This window comes from Astatotilapia calliptera, chromosome 6, assembly GCF_964374335.1.
Source record: "Astatotilapia calliptera chromosome 6, fAstCal68.1, whole genome shotgun sequence".
Lineage (NCBI taxonomy): Eukaryota > Metazoa > Chordata > Actinopteri > Cichliformes > Cichlidae > Astatotilapia > Astatotilapia calliptera.
The window spans coordinates 25,746,367-25,766,755 of NC_137427.1; the positions used below are offsets into that span (position 1 = coordinate 25,746,367).

Consider the following 20,389-nt stretch of genomic DNA (forward strand, 5'->3'; position numbering starts at 1 on the left):
CTACTCTTTCTTCTGCGATTACTAACTCTTCTGCTGTCTGTGTATACTGAAACAAGCAGGTGTCTTTCAGTTAGTTGCGCCTGCAGCTTTATGCCATAATAATTTGTGGTCTTTCTTTTGGAAATAATTGCCAATATGCATCAGTCTGTGCACATTTGTGTCTTGTTTGTGTGTGGAGCAGCTGATTTCCAGCTAGGATGCATAATCTCTTTCTTTGGCAAATAATTTGAATATGAAAGGGAATATCAGATAGACACAGATAATCAACACACTGTCCCTGTGGCAGCCAACCAAGTAAATGCCAGAGATATTATAGAAATTAGAGGTTAAAGGAGGCTTTATACGCTCCTCTGATCACATATTACAAATGTAAATCAGCTATTTTTAGATACCAGAATTAGAATTTAGGATTTTACACAGCAAATGATTTGACCAAACCAACAAGACAAGGAACTGATTCCCCTCAAAACAGAAAAAAAACAACCATGCTTTCATCCATCAGTTAGTTTTATCTTCTTATCTTTGAAGGCGCTGCAGGAAACCTGGAGCCTATGTTAGGTGACATTCGGAGAGAGGTAGGGTACATCCTGAACAGGTTGGCAGTCAAACAGTGCACCGCATTGTTTATCAGCTGATTAGAAATAAGAAACAGTTTCTTCTGAAATGCCACAGCAACTGTGAGGTCATTCAGTAACCGTGTCAAAAACAAGAAATTAAATCACAATTATCTGCGTGGGCTTATGCTTATGAAGGTGAGGAAAGAATATAATTCAATAGGTTTAAGCATTCATCTCAATTTATATCCACATACATGTAGGCTGTGGTCACATATCAAAGATTTTCTTGATCCTTTTCATAATTAATCAAGTTTTAATCAAACTTGGACCTTGAAACCAACTGGAAGCCACAATATGGGCAATTCTGTAAACACACTGTGCATGTGGTTAAATTGTAAGTTCTGCTTATGATGTATAAAGATAGACTTGATGGAAGTAAGCATATTTCAGTAGAATGCAAGAGTACCACTTGTTTGTCAGACCAAATAAAAGTAATTACATCTAAGTCTTTGCCAGAATAGACACTGAGATAAGTAACTAATGGATCACTCCATACTAAATCAGTCAATTCTGAGTAAAATTCTCACCTGACAAGATACCCTACATTAAACATTATCCCCAACTATCTCAGGGCCACAAGTGTTTCACCCCTTATACCTGTATACTGTGCTCCAGTAGGGCAGTGCTACTGCAAAGACTAAATTAGTCTTCACCTGCTCTTGTCAACCACAGCTATTTTCAGCTGCCCTGGCTATCTTCCCAGTGGCTTTCTCCGGCTGTTTGGGTTACATCCTCATCCTCATGGGAAATTGTGGAAAGCCACCTTAATAGGGAATAAGGCTACTTGTCATTCTTTGACAAGAGCCTCATCGATCAAATGCTGGTATTCTTCAAAAGGATGATAGTGGGCAATCTTAACTACTCCTGATGGTACTTGGCGGCCTGTTGGATCAGCTGGTCAGTGTTATTTGGTTAGATAAAAAGTAGGTGTGAACCTGATAGTTAAAGCTATAAAACTGGATGAGTCCTCCAAACATCCTGGGACACTTTCTGTTTGGATACAACATACACATTGGTGAGTAGATTATATGTTAATCTGTGAATAATAATAGACCATAACATATTTAAACTTCTAACAGGAGCATCTCTCAAAACTCTTCAGTGCCACTGGGCAGTATTTATAGATCTTGAAAGTAGGGTCTCATGGTCTTGAAGTGGATCCTTCTTGAGATTTTCCAACTATTTCTGTTACTTTAGTCGATGGCAAAGTCTGTCATGTTAAAAGGGATGTGCATCTTAAGTGTTGGCAGCAGGAAAAACTGTTTCCTACTGAAACATCTCTAGTGGGGTCATCGTGTCCCACTTCCACACTGTCCTTAACTTCTACCCAAGAACATATCAGGTTCCTGCTCTTGGGCTTTCCAATAGGAGTGATTTGTAAAGTGGTTAGGGTTAAAAAAATGTTTTCTCTCTTGACATTTCTCTCTTTCTGGTTTTTACAGTTTATCTCCTTCCTGCAAATTTTTTTTCTATCTTTCAGCACCTTTTCTTGAGCAATGCCGGGTTTTTTTTATGTGATCTGTCAAAGCCACCTCTTGGGATCTGCTGATGGCTTGCTGGTGTCTGCCTTCCTTCATGGCATCTTGGCGTACCTGTTGCACAGCTTGCACCATGGTCTTTATCTTCTTGGTTACATCTCCTTTCAGGATGCTGTCCAACATATCACTCAGATCTGTATCCAGCTGTGCCCATCTGCTATCTTCTGCCAGTGGAAAATCCAGCTCTGGTTTCCTCTCAGAGTCCTCTAGCTTTTTGATTTCACCCACTTCTTATGCTTGAGCAGGTCCAGTGACCTGTGGTTTTCCTTCTGGCCCAATTTCTCTGCCTGGCAAGCAATAAATTCACAGATAGCCCTCAGCCCCTTAAAACAGCATAAAATGTTTTTTTTATGTTTCTGTAGTCACTCTTTGCACTTTGCCTTTGGTGAATTTTCACACTATGTTTGTTCTTAAATATTCCATCAGACATTATTTCTACACTGCCTACCTGCTCAACAAAACAGAAACTAGCATAGCCACCGGTTATATCAGAGTAGTTTTACAAATAAGAGTACATATATCGGAGGACAGCAGTGGACTGTTAACTGGCAGTGATATTCAAGTTTCCTAATATTCCAGATTTTCAGAGTAAAGGTCGCTTATATTGCTACTGACAGCAGAACATTCATGTGATTTGAAAATGAGAATCATTGATACTTTTGTAATTATCTTCAATTAAAAAGACACTTGAACCAAAATCGGTGTAGTTGTAATGCAAAATGTTTGCAAAATGGCTTGAAACTCCTGTTGTTTTATAAGAAAACAAAATAAAAAATATTTGGCATCAATCAGGAAAAGGAACAACCCTGCTAATAAGTGTCTTTAAATGTTGTGCTGTTTAGATAATCTTATAGTAGATTTTCTAGCTAGTGGGTACTAAACAGACCCATGTTTCCACTGGTTTCACTGAAATATACATTGTTCTTAATGAATCCACTTGACCAATTGACCACTTTAATGATCAAGGAGACAGTGGTTTCAAGTTTTCTGATTTAAGTGTTAAAATAGTAAATATATAGCCACAATGGTCTCCACTAAATATCCTTAAGACACTGCATCACAGGCTCAAACCACACTATCGTTCTGTTACTTTGTGTCTCAGGTCAAGGTGGATGTAAATAATGGTTAAAACAACAGATACGCATATCTGCTTGCTAAATGAGGGTTCCGAGGCACAGAGATGGTGAACAGAGATATACGATAGACTCACCCCCTTTAATCACTGCGCTATTGTCTGGAAAGGGTAAAGGTGTGATAAGAGTAGGTATGAGCTGATTAAATATGCATGCAAAAATAAGGTCACAGATCCTAGTATAACATTTAACAGACAGCAGATGTTAGGGAAAATGCATTTTCAATGTCACATTTAATATTATAGAGTAAGATGATGACTTTATTGCATCTTTGAAATGATCTAGCCTGTAGTGAGAACAAACAACAATCATCCACTTTTCCTGTCCTCTTTGTCCTATTGTGTATGTTGTTTTGCCTTCTCGATTATCAACTGCTTGGATATTCGTTCTTTTTGCAGGTATTAGGTGTTCAACATCAGGATTTAGATATTTGTTAATATTCATTGCTGATTAACACTAAAACTCTAAAGCCCAAAAATAACATTCAGGGAGACTCTGCTACATTCTAATTCATTACTCATGCTAAAATAACTTTCTTTGGAATAACACAGTATATTATACAGTTGTATTTTTTACACTTTACACAGGCCATGGAGTGCAAGTCAGCAGCAATACTCTTCTACACATCCAATCGGTAAGCCGGTTTAAGCTGCTCACAGTTGCTGCTACCTCTGCAAGCCGCTTTGTCACCCACCTCCAATTCAATGCCTCCTTTTCATCCTACATCTAACAGGGTCACCACGATACTAGAGTTTCAAACTTGACAATTTTGTATAACACGGGGGGAAATTGACAAGCTTATTTTTTAAAATATATTAGAACAATACAAGGAATAACCGTCATTTTTGACAATGCAAACACTATGTTACTGTATTTGAAGATGAATTTTAAGAGTCTTTTATGTAGTGCATTAAAAAAAAAAAACAAGTCACATTTTTCCTATCAAATTGTGTTATCCTGTTAAATTAACGCTGTATTAGTGTTACAGATAGGCAGGCAGGAAGCTACCTAGCTCCCATATTAGTGTTATCCTTTTATTATTAGCTGCTAGTCTAATAATAACTCTTCTATCTTTTAATGTATCGTTTTAAAAACTTGGAACTGCAGTGAACTGTGTTCGATCATCTTGAAATATTGCTTTGAATTGTTTAAAAGCAATATTTGAAACAATTCATGGCTAAATCATAATGTGGCTGTCAGGTAATTGCTGACCTAATGTTAACATGTGTGCCTGCCTGGTTAACATTTGTGATATGTGTTTATTAGTTCAGTGTTGGAGCTTTACTGACCTCTTGAAATTCCTCCTAAAGTGTTGCTTATTGTTGAGGCCTTTAGGTATTTCAGCTGTAACTGAGAGGAGGGGTTGTGTGCAGCAGTGTTGTGAAACTGTGCCTTAACTGGAAGAGTGAAGACGGGACTGTTGGCATTAATACTGTTGCAAATGATTATCTAATTCAATATTTTATTTTTGGCTAGTGGATAGTACTTTTTAATTTCACGTTAAGTTAGATAATAACTTAACGTGATATTTATCGGGGTTTTTTGCCTGCTCCGTTTTGTGGTGGGGTTTTACTGCGGCTCTCACCACACCAGCCCTTACAAGGTAAGCTCCATCCACCCCACCACTAAATATAAATTACTGCGGTCAGAGAATAAAAATAATATTTTTAGTATTGTGGCCCTGACTGAAGCAGCATCTCTTTCAGTTATAATAAAATAAAAAAAACAAAAAACAATGTCCTACAGCATAAGAAAGCAAAAAAGGTAAGAAAAAGGAAGATAAGAGGATTAACTGGATAAAATTCATGAAATATATTTGTAGTTATTATAAACAATGACTTTTTTAAACTGACATGTGATGCAGATTAAAAACAAACAATAGATCGATACAGATAAAGAGGAAAATGTGTTAAAATTGAGTCAGCCAGATGATTCGGATAACAAAATACATTTCCAAAAAAAGAAAAGACCTGTCATGTGGCTGCCTTTATTTCATGGCGCATTATAGTGACTGTTCAGTTTAATAACTAAAGGCCTTTTGTGTGGGGGTCAATAAAACCTCTGTGGCTGCGCTGAAAAGCAAGCATTTTTCACCCCAAATACCTTCAGTTTATTGTGAAAAAACGGCTCCATCAAGACAACAAGCACAGCCATTAATCCAGATCTTAGATATAAAGAGCAAGTGCAAACAAAGATGGTGGATGCCAAAATGTCACCTACATGATCTTGACACGCAAACACAGTACTTGTTAATTAACACCAAAAGCAAGGGCACTTTTTCTTTTTTCATTAATGAGAAACCAGACAGCTCTTAATGAGGGAGGTTTTATCGATACCCGCACACTTTGCTGCACATGCGTTTATCTTCTTTGCACACATACACACGGCGACGCGCACAAGGAGCCACAGCGGAAACTCTACTGCCTCTGTGTTCACAGTCTTCGATTAGAACATGAGTGGAGACATTAAAGCTAACAAATAGACGGAAGAAATATCCAAGATTATCACAGAGTGCTAAAGCAAACTAAGCCACCCACCATCCGCTGCTGCACTCACAACTTTACAGCAGTTACTGAATCATTAAAAACCCTGAGCTAACACCGCTGTGAGCTTGGCTGACGGAATCGCCAAAATGGAGAGGCACCGTGGAGAAAGACAACATTTAAAGAGGATTATAGAAGAGGTGCTCGAGCGACCAAGCTGGAGATATGGTGCACATGGGTGTTAATAAACGAACACTGTATACGGTAGTTATGGTTTGGAGCCTGCTGAGTGCTCATGAGCTGTATTATACAGATAACGCATTTCATAAATATTCTATAATTGTCTTCTAAATTTAGCTAAGATTTGAATTATCAGGAAGTAAGGTTAAAAAGGCAGCAGAACAGCACCGATGCTCTAGGAACACGTTACTGGAAGGTGAATGGGATCCAGTGCATATGCTTAAGGAAGGGATGTGACGGACACGTGTCCTTGATGTTGTGTGGCTGTGTGAGGCTTTTGTTACATGCTGTGATTACAAATGGAAAAACATCCTCCTACTAACGCACTCATCCAGATCTCTGATTGGATCTTTGTGTGCCTTGGATTGAAGTCAGCGTAAATAATTCATGTGTGAGCGTGTCTATGTATGGACTGTTTATGTGTTATGTATGAGAAAGGGCTGCCAGAGACAACAGGCCAGTTAAGGAATGATCTGCCTTGACAATCAACGGTCGAGCCCGAGGGGATGGTCTAATTTTTCCTTTTTCTCACACAGTATCAACTAGACTCTGTTTTGATTCCAAGTAAAGTCTTTAAACATACAAATAGAGCTGAGGTTGTAAAGGGGTTAGTTTTAAATATGGGAGGAGGCTGTTGCGGTCTTTAGGTTGTTTGTGGGTTGTGTATTGTGTATTTCAGTTTTCTAGTTAATCTCGGAGTTTGGGTTATTGACTTGGTTTCCTTATAGACTGAAAAATGGTAAATGAACTGGTTCTGATATAGCACTTTTCTGCTCTATCCGAGCACTTATTCACACATGGACTTTCTTTTATGCTTTTTGCATGGAAGTCCTTTATATCCAACACATCATCAAAGAGCAACTTGGTGTTAGCATCTTGCTAAGGATATTTAGTATGCAGACTGGAGCAGACAGGGATGGAACCACCAACTTTCCAATTACTAGGTGACCTGGTCTATCTCCTGACCACGTTGGGTCCTGATTCCTATATTCTGAGGCTTTCATTACTGTCGTCCTTTGTGAGTTAGTTACAGTGTTTAATATTTAGTTGTTTGCATTCTGTCTTTTTTAGCCTCCCCTGTGTACAGCTGTAGCCCCAACTGTTGCAACAGATGGCTCCACCTCCTTGATCCTGGTTCTGTTGGGGGTTTCTTCCCATAAGAGGGGAGTTTTTTTTTTTATCTCACTGATGGATTTTCTCTCCACTATTGTAAGGTCTAGACTGAAGACCTTCCAATATAAAGTGTCTCGAGGTGGCTGTTGTTGTGTTGAACTAAACCGTGCCATGTTTGAGTTATTTGTCTTTTTCAGATGCTTTCTGTTTGGCTTTTCTGTTAGGTTTCATTGTGAGTTATGCTTTAGTCTGTTTTTGAGGTTTTTTGAACTTTTTATATTTGAGTTCTATTACTTTTTAAAGATTGTGTTATTTATGCTTAGTTTCCTTCTTTATTATAGGTTTCTTCTGTGTTTAGTGAGTCTTAAGTTAGGTCTTGTTTTGCTGTGGTAGTCAGCTGCTGCCTGTTCTTTGCACTTAGTTTTACTCTCAACCCTGCCTCGGTTGAGCAGTGTCAAACATAAGGCACGGGGGTGCCGGGATCTGCCCAGAAGACTAGCCTACAAATCCCAGATCAATCTACAGCAGGCGGTGCTGTGCGGTGCTGGGATCTGCCCAGAAGACTGGCCTACAAATCCCAGATCAATCTACAGCAGGCGGTGCTGGACCAAGGCCAGGAAGATCGTGAAGGACCTTAGCCATCCCAACAACAGACTGTTCTCTGTGTTGGTCTTCAGGGAGCGGAATCGCTTTCCTGACCTCAACAGAGAGAACAGTCTGTTGTTGAGACTGAGGAGGAGCTTCTTCCCGCAGGCGATACGGTCTCTCAATCACACCACCACACAGTACTGACCCACACATATAGTTCTTACACACACACTGGACATTGTTTTCACTTCATCACTTAAACCACTTTAAGCATATTTGCACCGCACAAGACAAATGTGGATTGCACAACACTGGTCACTATATTCTTCATTTCCAGTTAATACTTGTACAGCTGCTGTTATTGTGTGTGTGTATATATATTTATTTATTTATTTATATTTCTTCATACATTCTTATATAGTTCTATACTGTGTATTGTGTATTTTGTTGTACAGTTATTTTATTTTCAACTTTAATTTATATATTTTATCTTATTCTTTCCCAGTTAAATTTACCCTTCATTCTAATTTGTGTTGTACAGTTATTTCATTTTTTATATTTTATATTCTTATATTTTATTCCTTCCTAGTTAAATTTACACTTTTTAATTTTTCATATTTATTTCCTATCTTATTCATAGCCCTTTCCTTTTTTTTTCTTTAGGTCACGAGCAGTTGTCTAAGCATTTCACTGCATATCGTACTGTGTATGACTGTGTACGTGACAAATAAAAATTTGAATTTGAATTTGAATCCCTGTAAAAATAGTTGTGTCTTCCCCTCAGTCTTTCTTGCAGTGTCTGCTAAGCTCCCCTCATGTGTTAACCCCCGTGATTTCCTGGGCTAATTTTGAATCTCAGCTTCTTGTTTTTGGATTTACTTTGGGCTTTGTTTCTGAGAACTGCGAGTCAGCCAAAATAAAAGACCTGCCTTCTGTTTAATCAGTATGGCTCCACAGCCTGGGTCCTTAATCTCCACGACAAGAAGAAGAAATTAAGGTCCACACAACGAATATGTCTGATTTTTCAGATGCGCTTACCTACTCATGTCCTCCTGAATGTACAGCGCGAGCAGCTGTTTGGGGATACTGAACGACAGAGTGCACTCCTCCATTTGTTCCCGCACAAGCATCCACTTGCTGTCCACTGTTTGAAATCTGTACACTTTGCATACTGGGTTCTTGAACACTGCCAGAGAAAGACAAAGGGATGGTGAGAACAAAGTAAAAAAAAAGAAGTTGTTCACTGAACCATCTGACACAGCAGAAAATACATCACATCCCTGTTTTATAAATTTTAAAGAGTTTCTCTTTAATTTTGCAAAAGGTAAACAGACTTTTACATCAGCTCTGACAGCTGCTGGCCTCAAGGACGTGACAGAACAGATAGACTTCAAAAGTCTTGAAAAGTCGTGTGAGGTATGAAGCACAAATTAAATTCTATAATCAATAATGGTGTCTGCCGTAGATAAGAAGTTTCTCATTTTTCAAGGCCTTCCTTCCCTCTCTTACTCTCTCTATACTTCAGTTGACAGCACAGCAGAGCAAAACACGTAACCTTGTCCTACTAATCTTTGCCTTATTATTTCCTCCATTTCCATATTAATTGCTTATTTATTGTGCAACGCTGAGGAACGGTCCATTGAATCATTTTGAAAGTTTCCTTACGAACCCCAGTGCCCAGCTCTTCCATTAAAACTGATTCACGTTGAGTCCCATCTTTATTTTTTTTCTTGCAGAGAGTGGCTAATAGCAGCAATTGAAGGCTGGAAACGAAAAACAGCTCTAATGCTCTTATCTGCATGCTAGCAGCAGAGGGCAAGAAAGCTGTGAGCCTTAAACTGTGTGTAGTACTCCTTTCTGTTTGCAGAGCTGAAGCACTCAGAGTGAAACCTTGAAAATCTTGCAATGGGTAGTCAAACATGCGTAGCAGGAAAAAAAAAATCAAATTTTTTTTTTGCCTTAATTCATAAATGGAAGCCATACTCATGCTCCTACTGGCAGTGCAGAAAACAGTCCCCATAAGAAGCCCTTATACAGCACTATAACACTGATGGAAGTAAACTGTTGTTTTTTTGTTTTTTTCAAGGTCGTCTGTCTGAGTCCTCGTTTTGAAACCTAGTGTCTGAGCCATTAATCCTCACACTGCTACGTCATTTGTCCTCGAGTGTTAAAGTTCAGCGACGCCCTTCAGATGGGTTCCAGAAGGCACACGACAGTGGGAGTCCTTATGTGGTAAGAGTTTTCATTTAGGATGCAATGTGATGCAATGTGCTACTTGACTGACTTAAGCAGCAGCTTTATATGTGGTTTAATAAAAGATAGTTTCTTAGTAAAAACTGGGTAACCTTTACAAATCAAAACAAAACAACTGTAATAAAAAATGTTAAAAACTATTCCAACAATTCCCATCTTCGCCACCAGCCAACAGTATTTCATGCTAGTCTGACTGGATTTGATTGTTTGGTTAACGTCATCATTTCGGGACCAAATCCAAGAATAACTGAGTTTGGATAATCGGTTTGCGTTGTAGACTTCCTTTGGTGTTATAAAACCATGAACAAACATTCTTCCTTACCATCTGATACCATCCCCCCACACTGTTTTGGTACTTTATATAGATATTACAAATGCATATACAACTCCATAGCTTTTAATTATTCTTAACAAATCCATGGTTGACATCCACTCTCCAACAAAGTGTACTACCACTCAGGAATTTAAACATGATAATAAAGAGAAACAAATGATCAGGGTACAGAACAGAAGTCCCATTCTTGTTGGGGGTTGTCTTTGTGGGGTTCACATATGGTCCATGTGCTGGATGCTTTTTATGTGATATCTAGATGATGAGAATAGCAAAGAATATACTGAAATCAAATAGAGAAAACTACCATACAGTAACCACAGCAAGCACAGCAAGAAATGCAGCAAAAGATTTTCCAAAGCTCTGCACGAAAGGCATTTCTATTAGTGTTAATCTTGTGACTTTTTACTGACTTAACTGCATAGCAGTAGACAGGCTACTACACTATAAAAACTCCACACAGACAGCAAGAGATTCTCTTAAGGACAATAACGATAAGTCAGACAGACTGCAGACGGGCTTAATATTATTTTTCTACGGCGCTTAAGATGTTGAAATTAATGACAATTTAATTATGACTAGCCTGAACAATTCTTGAGAGGGTTCATAATTGCATCTAAATGAAATGTGAAAATCAAAAATCGTTGGCACGGGGATTCGAAAAACTTTAATGGGTTGACAAAAATAAATGAGGAGATACATGGAGAGAAAGGGGTGAGGGCACAGCCTTAATCGTCGGAGCAACAGTTTGCTGACTTCCACCCCCATCAGCGAAGCGGATTAACCCCCGGACTCCCCCCTGCCGCCACACTAATCTGTCCACCAATCAGACGCCTCCATTTCCCTTCCTGACACCTCTTAAGAAAATGACTTGCCGAGAATTGCTGCGCGTGGGCTCTGCTATCTCCCTGTTCTCTGCATGCTCATTTTGAAAGGTAATAAAAGTGGAAGACTAAATTGCGTTACTCAATCTGGCTGTATCTGTGGGGAGGGTATTGTTTTGACAGGCTGCAGATGTGCACCTGCAAACATGGCTGCAGTTCACTAGTTAATCACAGTAGAAACAGTAAGCAGCAATGACACCATGACAACAGGCGTGCGGCTGCTGGGGAGCTCGGGGAGGCTAAGGGGATCCAGGTACAGGAGAAAATGGATGTGTGGAACAAATGGATGTGTGTCTCCCAAGTTTCCTTTGAAAAAGGGGCTGTGAAGTTTTAACACAGCAGGAGTTGTGACCTTTTCAAGTCACACGCTTTTCCGTCTACATGTCTTTCATTTTCTCTCTGCAATGCTCTCTTTTCTAACCGGTGAGTGAGCTGACTTTCTGTGTTACCACTAAATTAGTCTCACGCAGCTCATATGACATCTTCTGATCATCTTTAGTTAGTCTACAAAGAACTGAGCAGGCTAACATTGTCAGACACCTCTCACTAGTCTCTGTCTGTCTAAAAACACTTTGGCGCATAGTAAATGTAAGCAGGGAAGATAAAATTCTTTAATCAAGAAAAAGGACACAGCATAGACTTCAAATGTTATTCATAGAGAAGTTACTCAAGGTTAAACAGATGCAGAGCATTAACAGACTTTTAGATGAAGACGTTACATGATGTTAATGTATTAAATGCATTATAATAGAGTCTTTCAGCCTTTCCTTCAAGGCCATTATAGAGTTCTTTCAAGAAGGGGAAATTAGAGGCATTTTTATTGCAACATTATCCAGCAATAAGTGGTGAAATTACAGGTGCTCAGGGTGTGACTCATACCTGGCCCGGTCAATGGGTTATTTTCTCTGTCGGTGCAAGAATGGTGCGCAGACTCACATACCAGTGGACACTGGAAAGAACAGAAGAAAAGACAAGATGAAAACTGGCAAACATGAGCATGAACAGTAAAGCATTTCTCTGATGTGCTTTCAGGCTTTGATCACAAACTGTCGCCTGTGACGGCAACCACATTTAAGTGCAGCCTGACACTGAGACTTGATGTGACATATACTCTAATTTGGTGGCAGCTCGAGTTTGAAAATCCTAATTTAGCTTTGACACACTGAGAGGTACTTTAGCGCCAAAGCTGTAGCCAGCAGGTAAAATTCCGGTAGTTTGATCCGTGTTCTGCTAGAGAACCATAAAGCTGCTCACATAAGCATAATTACATTAAAAAACCCATATCTATCTTTCTATCTATACATATACATCTATAAATATATACGGTTTCTTCAGCTGGTAAATTTCAAACTTTCAAAATTTCAAACTATCAACTGACATACAGTAAATTACCTGGTTTTACTTAGGAGAGATGGGAGACCACACAGCTTTAATCTCTCAATTACTGTGTCCTACTAGGCAAAAGATCCAATATCTTTTAATGTGGTTATTTCATTGCTTAATCATTACAACAGTAACCAACAAGAGACAAAAAATCCACTCTCATAAAACTTGCAGTATACTCTAATGTTCTGAATTAGTTTAGGTGCAATTTTCCAAAATGAAATTTCTCAAGCAAGCAAAAGACTTTGGAAGAAATTCAATTCAATTTAATTTTCATTTCAGTTGTATTCATATAGTGCCAAATCACAACAATAATCATCTCAAGGTGCTTCATATTGTGAAGTAAAGATCTACACTGATAGAAAGGAAACCCCAACAATCAGATGACCCTCCTATGAACAACCACTTGGTGACCGTGGGAGTAAAAAACCCTTTTAGCAGGAAGAAACATTGGACAGAACCAGGGTCAGTGAAGGGATAGATGTGACGAGCTGGGTGTGAGAGGGAAAAATATGGACAATCTGAAAATATAAAGCATGTGGAAGTGCCATAAACCTGCAGCTGTCTTTAAAGGCCAACAGAGGGCGACTCTGTTTCTGGCTGAGTGTTAAATATTTTCTGTTTTTTTCCTTTTAAAAACAAAATCTTGATAACTTATCTAAGGCTCCGTCCACACGTACCCGGGTATTTTTGAAAACTGAGATTCTTCTATGTGTTTTCCCCTTTCGTCCACATGTAAACGGCGTATTTACTAAAACTCATTTTTTGCACGCAGCGTCAAAGGTGTGCGCCTTTTTTGACGTCACACTGTGCGCCACGTTATTGTTTCGGTGAAATGCATTTCTACAATACTATTACTGTTAATTGTACTCTCTGCAGTGTTTAAATGCTTACATATATACACACAGTTACTGTCCCTCCACACATACAACTTGGTTCTGCTTCTATGCCCCATCTATGTTTACTATTTCCCACCGAGGCTTCTAGACTTCTGATTGGCCAACATTTCTACACGGTTAGGAATATATCGCCACCTGTTGCTTTGGCATGTTCCTAGCAGCATTTTCCTTCATTTTTGCGTTTACATGTGGACGGGATAAGTTTTTAAAACTAAAACGGAAAATCTCCGTTTTCAAAAATACCCGTGTACGTGTGGATGTAGCCTAAGTTACACACAATTATTAAAAATTTGTGTGATTTGTGAAAAAGTGGGTGTTCCCACTGTTACAACCTGGCTCAGAAGCTGCAACATGAAGTGGAGACTGACATCAGAATTAGTAGAAACACTGGTTTTATTTCACTGGTTGAAAATGACAGCCCAGAAAGCATTATGGTAAGTAGGATCTCCCCCAAGCCAACCTGAGGCCTTTATCTACACCTTTTCAGATTTAGACAATTAACAGTTAAGCCTCAGTAACACCCAGAGACTGCAGTGCTGCTACTGCAAGGTAAGAAGGCCAATTTTGACCTTGCACAATAACAGTGAAGGTCAAGGTCAAATGCTTAGCCAATCTAGGTACTCAAGTCCCCCAGGGGCTGGTATATTGTAGTGAAGTTTGAAGACGATCCATAAAACACTTTGGGTAATATCAAGTTTTTACAGATTTTCACACTGGGTGATGTTGACCTTGACCTGACTCTCACCAAAGTTACACCTGTTCAAGCTGTAATTGGTATCTACCATCACACAAAATTTAAAACTGATCTCTTGAAAACTGTGGACGCTAGACTGCTAACAAACAGACAAACAAATGGAACGGATTACGTACTCGTTACCTTTAGAGAAAAGATAAAAATGTAATGTAGTTATTATTAAATTCATATGTGCAATATCCCCACACTCACCATTTCCTCTTCAGACACTCGGCAACTTAGCACCGATTTAACTCCAATATTTAATTTGACGAAAATGTCAAAATGCAGAAGCACAAACCGCTGTCAGTCTAAAGAAAGAATTAATAAATATTCCACTAAAGTAAATTCCTTTCCTCTAGGTCCTCATCTTTAGTCTGTCACCCTCTTTTACCCAAATCTCTGTACAGGAAGACATCCTGTTCCATTTACAGAGACCAACAGCAGACATTTGGAGTTAAATGACTTTCGGTTTAATGACTTTCTGTTGGACCATTACAGCTGCTCTTCCATCAGTTGAAGAGGCAACAAACTGTGAATGTACTATTTCTAACTGTTTTGAACTGCAGGATGTCGCAAACCGCAGGTCCGATGCATAACAGCAATTCGACAAGGTGAACTAAGAAGCTACAAATCTCTTGTAGGGAAAAATCTGACAGACACTAAACAGGTACATTTCTAGTAGGGGTGGGCGATATAAACGATATATGATAGAAACGATATAAATTTGGCCACCGATAGAGATTTTGACTATACCGCTCTATCGCGATAGCGCATCGCGGTCGAAAGCATCGCAGTGGCTACAACCATTATCATCTGCAAATTATGCCGGGCGACAGTCATAGCAAAGAGATGAAGCACTTTTGAAATATGGGGAAAGCCAAAAACTGCGCTTCCTCCACTTCAGTACCATTGATTCATTAATGTTGAATTCTCTCGCAGCTGTACTGTTCCCATGTTGTTGCAGTATATTAATAACTAACCTCCTATTGTGGATGAATAATCTCAGTTGTTCTCCTGACTGAAGTCTGGCCCGTCTATAGCATCCTGCTATACGATTGCATTTGTCCCTAACCACCAGAATCCTTCACGTTAACTTTTATCAAGTGGAAAAAAACTTGGCGTTCATCCTCCAGCTTCACTGTGCTAATGTTATGCTAACATAGCTGTGTCGCTAGCAATCCCGTAGCAGAACATTATATACCAGGTAGTCCAACTTCAGTAACCCTGCAAACGCCACTGCTGTTTAGTTTTCTGTCTTCATTTATGTCGGAAGTGGTGGCAGAGCTGTACGTTTTAGTTAGTTTCAAAAATCTCTCAGTCAGAACATGGTATGTCATGTTTAGGTGGAAACTAGCGAGCTAACTTCCTGTTAACTTCTAACTCCGTTAAATTTAATAAATTCTGTTTTCATGGATGCATGGATGTAAAACTTAATTGTTACACCCGATAAAGCAGCAACGCTGATGATTTTATTAAAGATGAAAGAATTTAAACCGTTTTTAACTCTCAGTGTTCGTTTGACTTTGGGACCTGAAGAGACGGAGCTTTGGACCCAGATTACTCCGCGAAGCTCCTTACTACGGCAGCCGTAATGCTCTGACAATCCATCAAAACATTTTTTAACAGATTTCTGCACACCAAAATCGGTTCGAGGTCAGTAAGCACAACCAGAATTCATACATAAGGCACACTCGATTTTTGAGAAAATTAAAGGATTTTAAGTGTGCCTTATAGTGTGGAAAATACGTTAGACAGAAGAACACAATATATCGCGATATATATCATTACCACACGTGCTTCAAATTATATCGCGATATGGATTTTAGGCCATATCGCCCAGCCCTAATTTCTAGGACTTTTTGTGTTTCCTGTAAAATGTGATGGTCTGAATCCTTTTCATTTCTCATTTATTTAATTGGTGGTAGTTTGCACACTGAAGCAGCGGTGTTGTAATGGTGAGGTAATGAAGGTGAAAGGGAATGAGACATGGACATGGACCCCCACCTCCCCCAGTATATTAATTGATTAAAAAATAAAAAATTGACTGTCATTGACCCTGTAAGGTAATTACAGGATTGCATGATTTTAGTGCTAGACAAAAGTTATGTTTTAGCTAATATAAAACAAAGACGATACATTAGCTGCAACTCTGACTTTTGTGTTGGGTGAAATAACACTGAGTTAGGGTTAGAGCTTCTGCACTGGACTACTGTGGCCAACAGTTATTAAACCAGACGTTCTGAGTACCAAAGCCTACAGTGTAGTGGCACATCATTAACTTATTTCTTACATTTTTTATTCTTGAGGTTTTGGTCCTGAAAAGGTTGAAAGAAACTGATACAAACCCTGGGGCTTTAATGTAGCAGACCCTTAAAATGTATAAAATAGTCAAATTCACACAGAAAGGAGGTGAAGCTGTACTCTTAACTTTACACTCTGCTTTTCATAAAAACACACATGCACACCAGTTAAAATGATGTTTTTTTTGAATTATGCCTGGGTTTCTTCATCAAAGCAACGTGAACCACTGACAACTAGCAATCTTTCATGCTCGCTGTATCCCAGCTCTGGCCTGTCTGATGAACCATCTAACACAGCCAGACAGCCAAATCTGTCCCCAGAAAAGGACTTTAATGACTGCTAGGGACGATCCATCACCTCTCCTAGCTCAGAAACTGATCCTGAATAAAACAGACATTAACCAACAGCAGCCACACAGAGTCACACACACTAACTCCAGAGCAAACTGTGTCCATTGGACAGAATGGGCAGATTTTACTGGGCAAGTTTCTCGTCTAATGATAAGTATTAACAATGAGCTAAGGGCCTCAGCTGCGAAAGGAGTCCCATTGTAACGGTAGGCAGCATCTGTTAGATGGCTCTTTGAAGGCTAAAATATGTAAAGAGATCAGATCAAAGGTGACTGGAGTATCTTTCTTGCTTCAGCTGATTATTTTTGCAGGGTCAGTGGGATATTCATGAGCAGCAACCACCTAAGCGATGACACGGACTGATCAAACACAGACTTACAAGCATGTGCAAATATGTAAATTAGGCAGCAGCACATGAACATGACTAAGGTACCTTGAACAAGGAGGGAATAAGAGAACTTCCCTACAAGAGAGTCCTGAGTCTAAAGTGAGCCTTCCCCTGGATTTGTCATAGCCCTTCCTTCTTTCCTTCCTTCATCTTCAACAACAGCAACGATGCACACAAGGAAATATGCTGTGACAAGACAAATGCGCACACACACGCACACGCATAGGGCAACACATTCATCAAGGCGACATGGGCAGATTTTCAGTGACATGCTGGAGCCTAGCAGGGAACCTCCCTGCACCATTAACAGGGGTGGGCAGAACAGAAAGCCAGTCAGCCATGTAGAGGCCCTTGGTCAATTATATAAGACATGAATCACACGCATACACAAACACAACGTACAAAAAACACACAATTATCCACACAAACAGGAAATCAACAGCAGGCCTCTGTGCTGCTCTACAAAGCTGTTCCTATTTACGGATGAGAAATATCCCAAGAGCTTTGTTTTTTTGTTTTTTTGTTTTTTTTTTAACTGATTTCCCTGAGATCTACAGCATGAATTCACCTGACAAATCACGGCCTCTTAGGAATGTGCAGAGAAATGCAGAAATCAAATCAGGAGTGCATATGGACAACTCTACTTTCGGTCTGGTGGCGCCTCAAAAACTCAGACTCTGAAGGAGAATACTCCTCCTTCCTCTTTTAACTTCCTGATGATGACGTTGTGTGATCTCAGAGCCCAGTTAAGAGTAGAGAAGAATGCATAACGGTTTGACACAAATAGATTTGTGAGTGTATGTGTGTCAATATCATTCTTTTAAAACCCTTTCGGTATCAACATATAGGCATTCAGACATTAAACGTACTCACATCCTGTAAATCCCTATTAGGTTTTACTGAAGTTTATTTAATCTCATTGGAGGACTTGTGCAGTGCCTGTCTAATCCTAGTATTAGCACGAGGCGTCTGGCACATGGAGACTCCCGCTCCTGCTTCGTCTAGTCAGCCCGCTAACCTTACCTTCTGTGACGGTATGTCTGTGGTGATCTGGTCCACATCAACCTCCTCCATCTCCCCCATCTTCAGACGACTCACCACCACTGTTCCTGCTGTGCACACACCATCAGATGACCTAAAGCAAGACATGAAGAGAGAGAGAGAGAAAAAGATACATTCACTTTTGGCCTCTTCATTCAAGCTGTTAAATAAAAGTCTCATCTGTTAAATGATATTTTCCTCTAGCTACTGCCCCTCTACGGGCCTCAGAAATATTCATCTTCACCTAATAAGCTTATTTCCAGCCTTGCACAGGTTGTGAAATTATAAAGCTTTGAGTAAAAAGTGGAATCAGGACATGGACGCTTGCACTGCGGCGATTCCTTTTCCTGACAGATTTTGCCCAGGAGTTTTGCATGCAGAATAAAATCCCAGCGCGCTTCAGCAGGAAGCTGATGGGGGTGAAGGAAAGAACGTTTCATCTAACTGTTCAAATAGTGGTTTATTAAACCAGGCTATGTGCCCCGACAGATATGAAAATTGATACTAGAGTTTTCATATCGGAGAGACCTGACTAATCACTTTCCCAATCATGGGGCCATGATTAAGGAGCTGATAGAAAATCTATAGTATTGGCAGGAAGACAGACGCTCTCAAATGAAGAAAAATGGTTCCCGGGTATAGCGGGAGCGAGTCTGATCACCTTAACAGACCCATCCCTAATGTGCTCAGTTCCACTCCAGCTGGAGAAAATATTGGATGTTGTGCATCAGCCACTGGTCTGGGGAGACAGGAGGATGGATGACACACCCCTGCCCGAGGAGAAGAAAATGCAAGGATGGTGATGGAAGCAAAAAGGATGCTTTCGAGGCCAATCAATCTTGGGCAGACACAAAAGAAGAAAATCTAAAGGCACCCGTGAGAAAAAGGTAAGAAAGGAGATGCGGGAAGCAATGTGAGTGAAAACTGGAGAAGAGGACGGGGATCGAGAGGTTGGAGAGTGAAGGGAAAGTGTCTGTGGAGTGGGACCCTGGGAGCTTCAGTTAGCACTTAATGTCTTACAGTAGTCTCCAAGCAGAGAAAATAACATTGGCCGGTTTATAAATCCAATCATTGTCCCTTGCCAGACACCTGTCTCAGTGTTTACTCCTCTGCTCATCTTCTTGTTTCTTCCCCATTTTTTAGCGTGCCCCCTCCCGTTCCTGCGCAACAGAGGACCCAAGCACGGGAAAAGAAAGTCACCCTGACTTTGAACAAACATTATGTGCTGAGAGCGGCCCACACATAATCGAGGAAATGGAGATTAACACACATCGTGTTCTGTGATAGTCCTCCCAAGGCAAACCTTAGGGGTTACAGTGGTCCCCTACTCTTTAGATTACTGCGCCGCAATCCACTAATGAAACTCCCCATTTAGGTGGACAAGAGACTCAGTTAGAATTGCTTTAACGTAATTAACTTACAGTATGCCTTTGAGAGATATATTAGGATTTTTTTTGTTTGTTTTGATTTGCAGCCAAACATAAACTCAGCACCTACTCAAATACAATTTTCTTTTATATTACTGCTGTCTGTGAGGAAAAGGACTCTTCTGCAGCCTATTTAAAAGGGCTGGGATGATTCGATTTAGCTCAATCACTGCAGAGCCAATTCTCTGTTCCATTAAAAAACAAGCACGGAAGAGGTTAGAGACTTCTGACAGGATGCCTGGTCTTCAGAGGCACCCCTTTATTTTAACTAAAGCCATTTAGCACGAGCATGAAGTGACCTCCGATTAACTTAGAAGGTTTTGATGAGCGCTGTTGTTGAAAAAGAAGACATTGTTTGGAGAAAAAAAAAGACCCTTCCCCCTCCACTCCCACATTCCCTCCTCTTCTCCCTCCTCGTCACTTTCCGTCTGTTGGAGCTGGCATGGAAACAAATCTGCAGATTGTTCTTTGCCTGTGAGCCCATCTTTTTCTTTTTCTTTTTTTAATCTAATTGGCCCAGGATCTCTTTTATGACAACACTTAATCAGATGGCTTTGTTCAAGTGACAAAAATAATGTGCTTAAAATGTCTGCTGTGAATCTGGCACAATTTGAGAAATAATTAGTTATCAGGGAAGTGCCTTACATTTAACAGTTATTTTCTTTTGAAAGGCTTTCTTGTAGT

General features: G+C 39.8%; 1 protein-coding gene across 7 annotated transcripts in view; it reads right to left on the reverse strand.

Annotated features, from left to right (window-relative positions):
• inpp4b (inositol polyphosphate-4-phosphatase type II B) overlaps positions 1-20,389 on the reverse strand; it is a 182,331-nt gene that overhangs the window by 59,866 nt on the left and 102,076 nt on the right. For all 7 annotated transcript variants that reach the window (XM_026171319.2, XM_026171316.2, XM_026171320.2 and 4 more), the window contains 3 exons: positions 18,261-18,372; positions 12,060-12,129; positions 8,751-8,898 (listed from right to left, as the gene is read on the reverse strand). In XM_026171319.2, the coding sequence (XP_026027104.2) occupies positions 8,751-8,898; positions 12,060-12,129; positions 18,261-18,372 (330 nt within the window). The remainder of the gene's footprint in view (positions 1-8,750; positions 8,899-12,059; positions 12,130-18,260; positions 18,373-20,389) is intronic.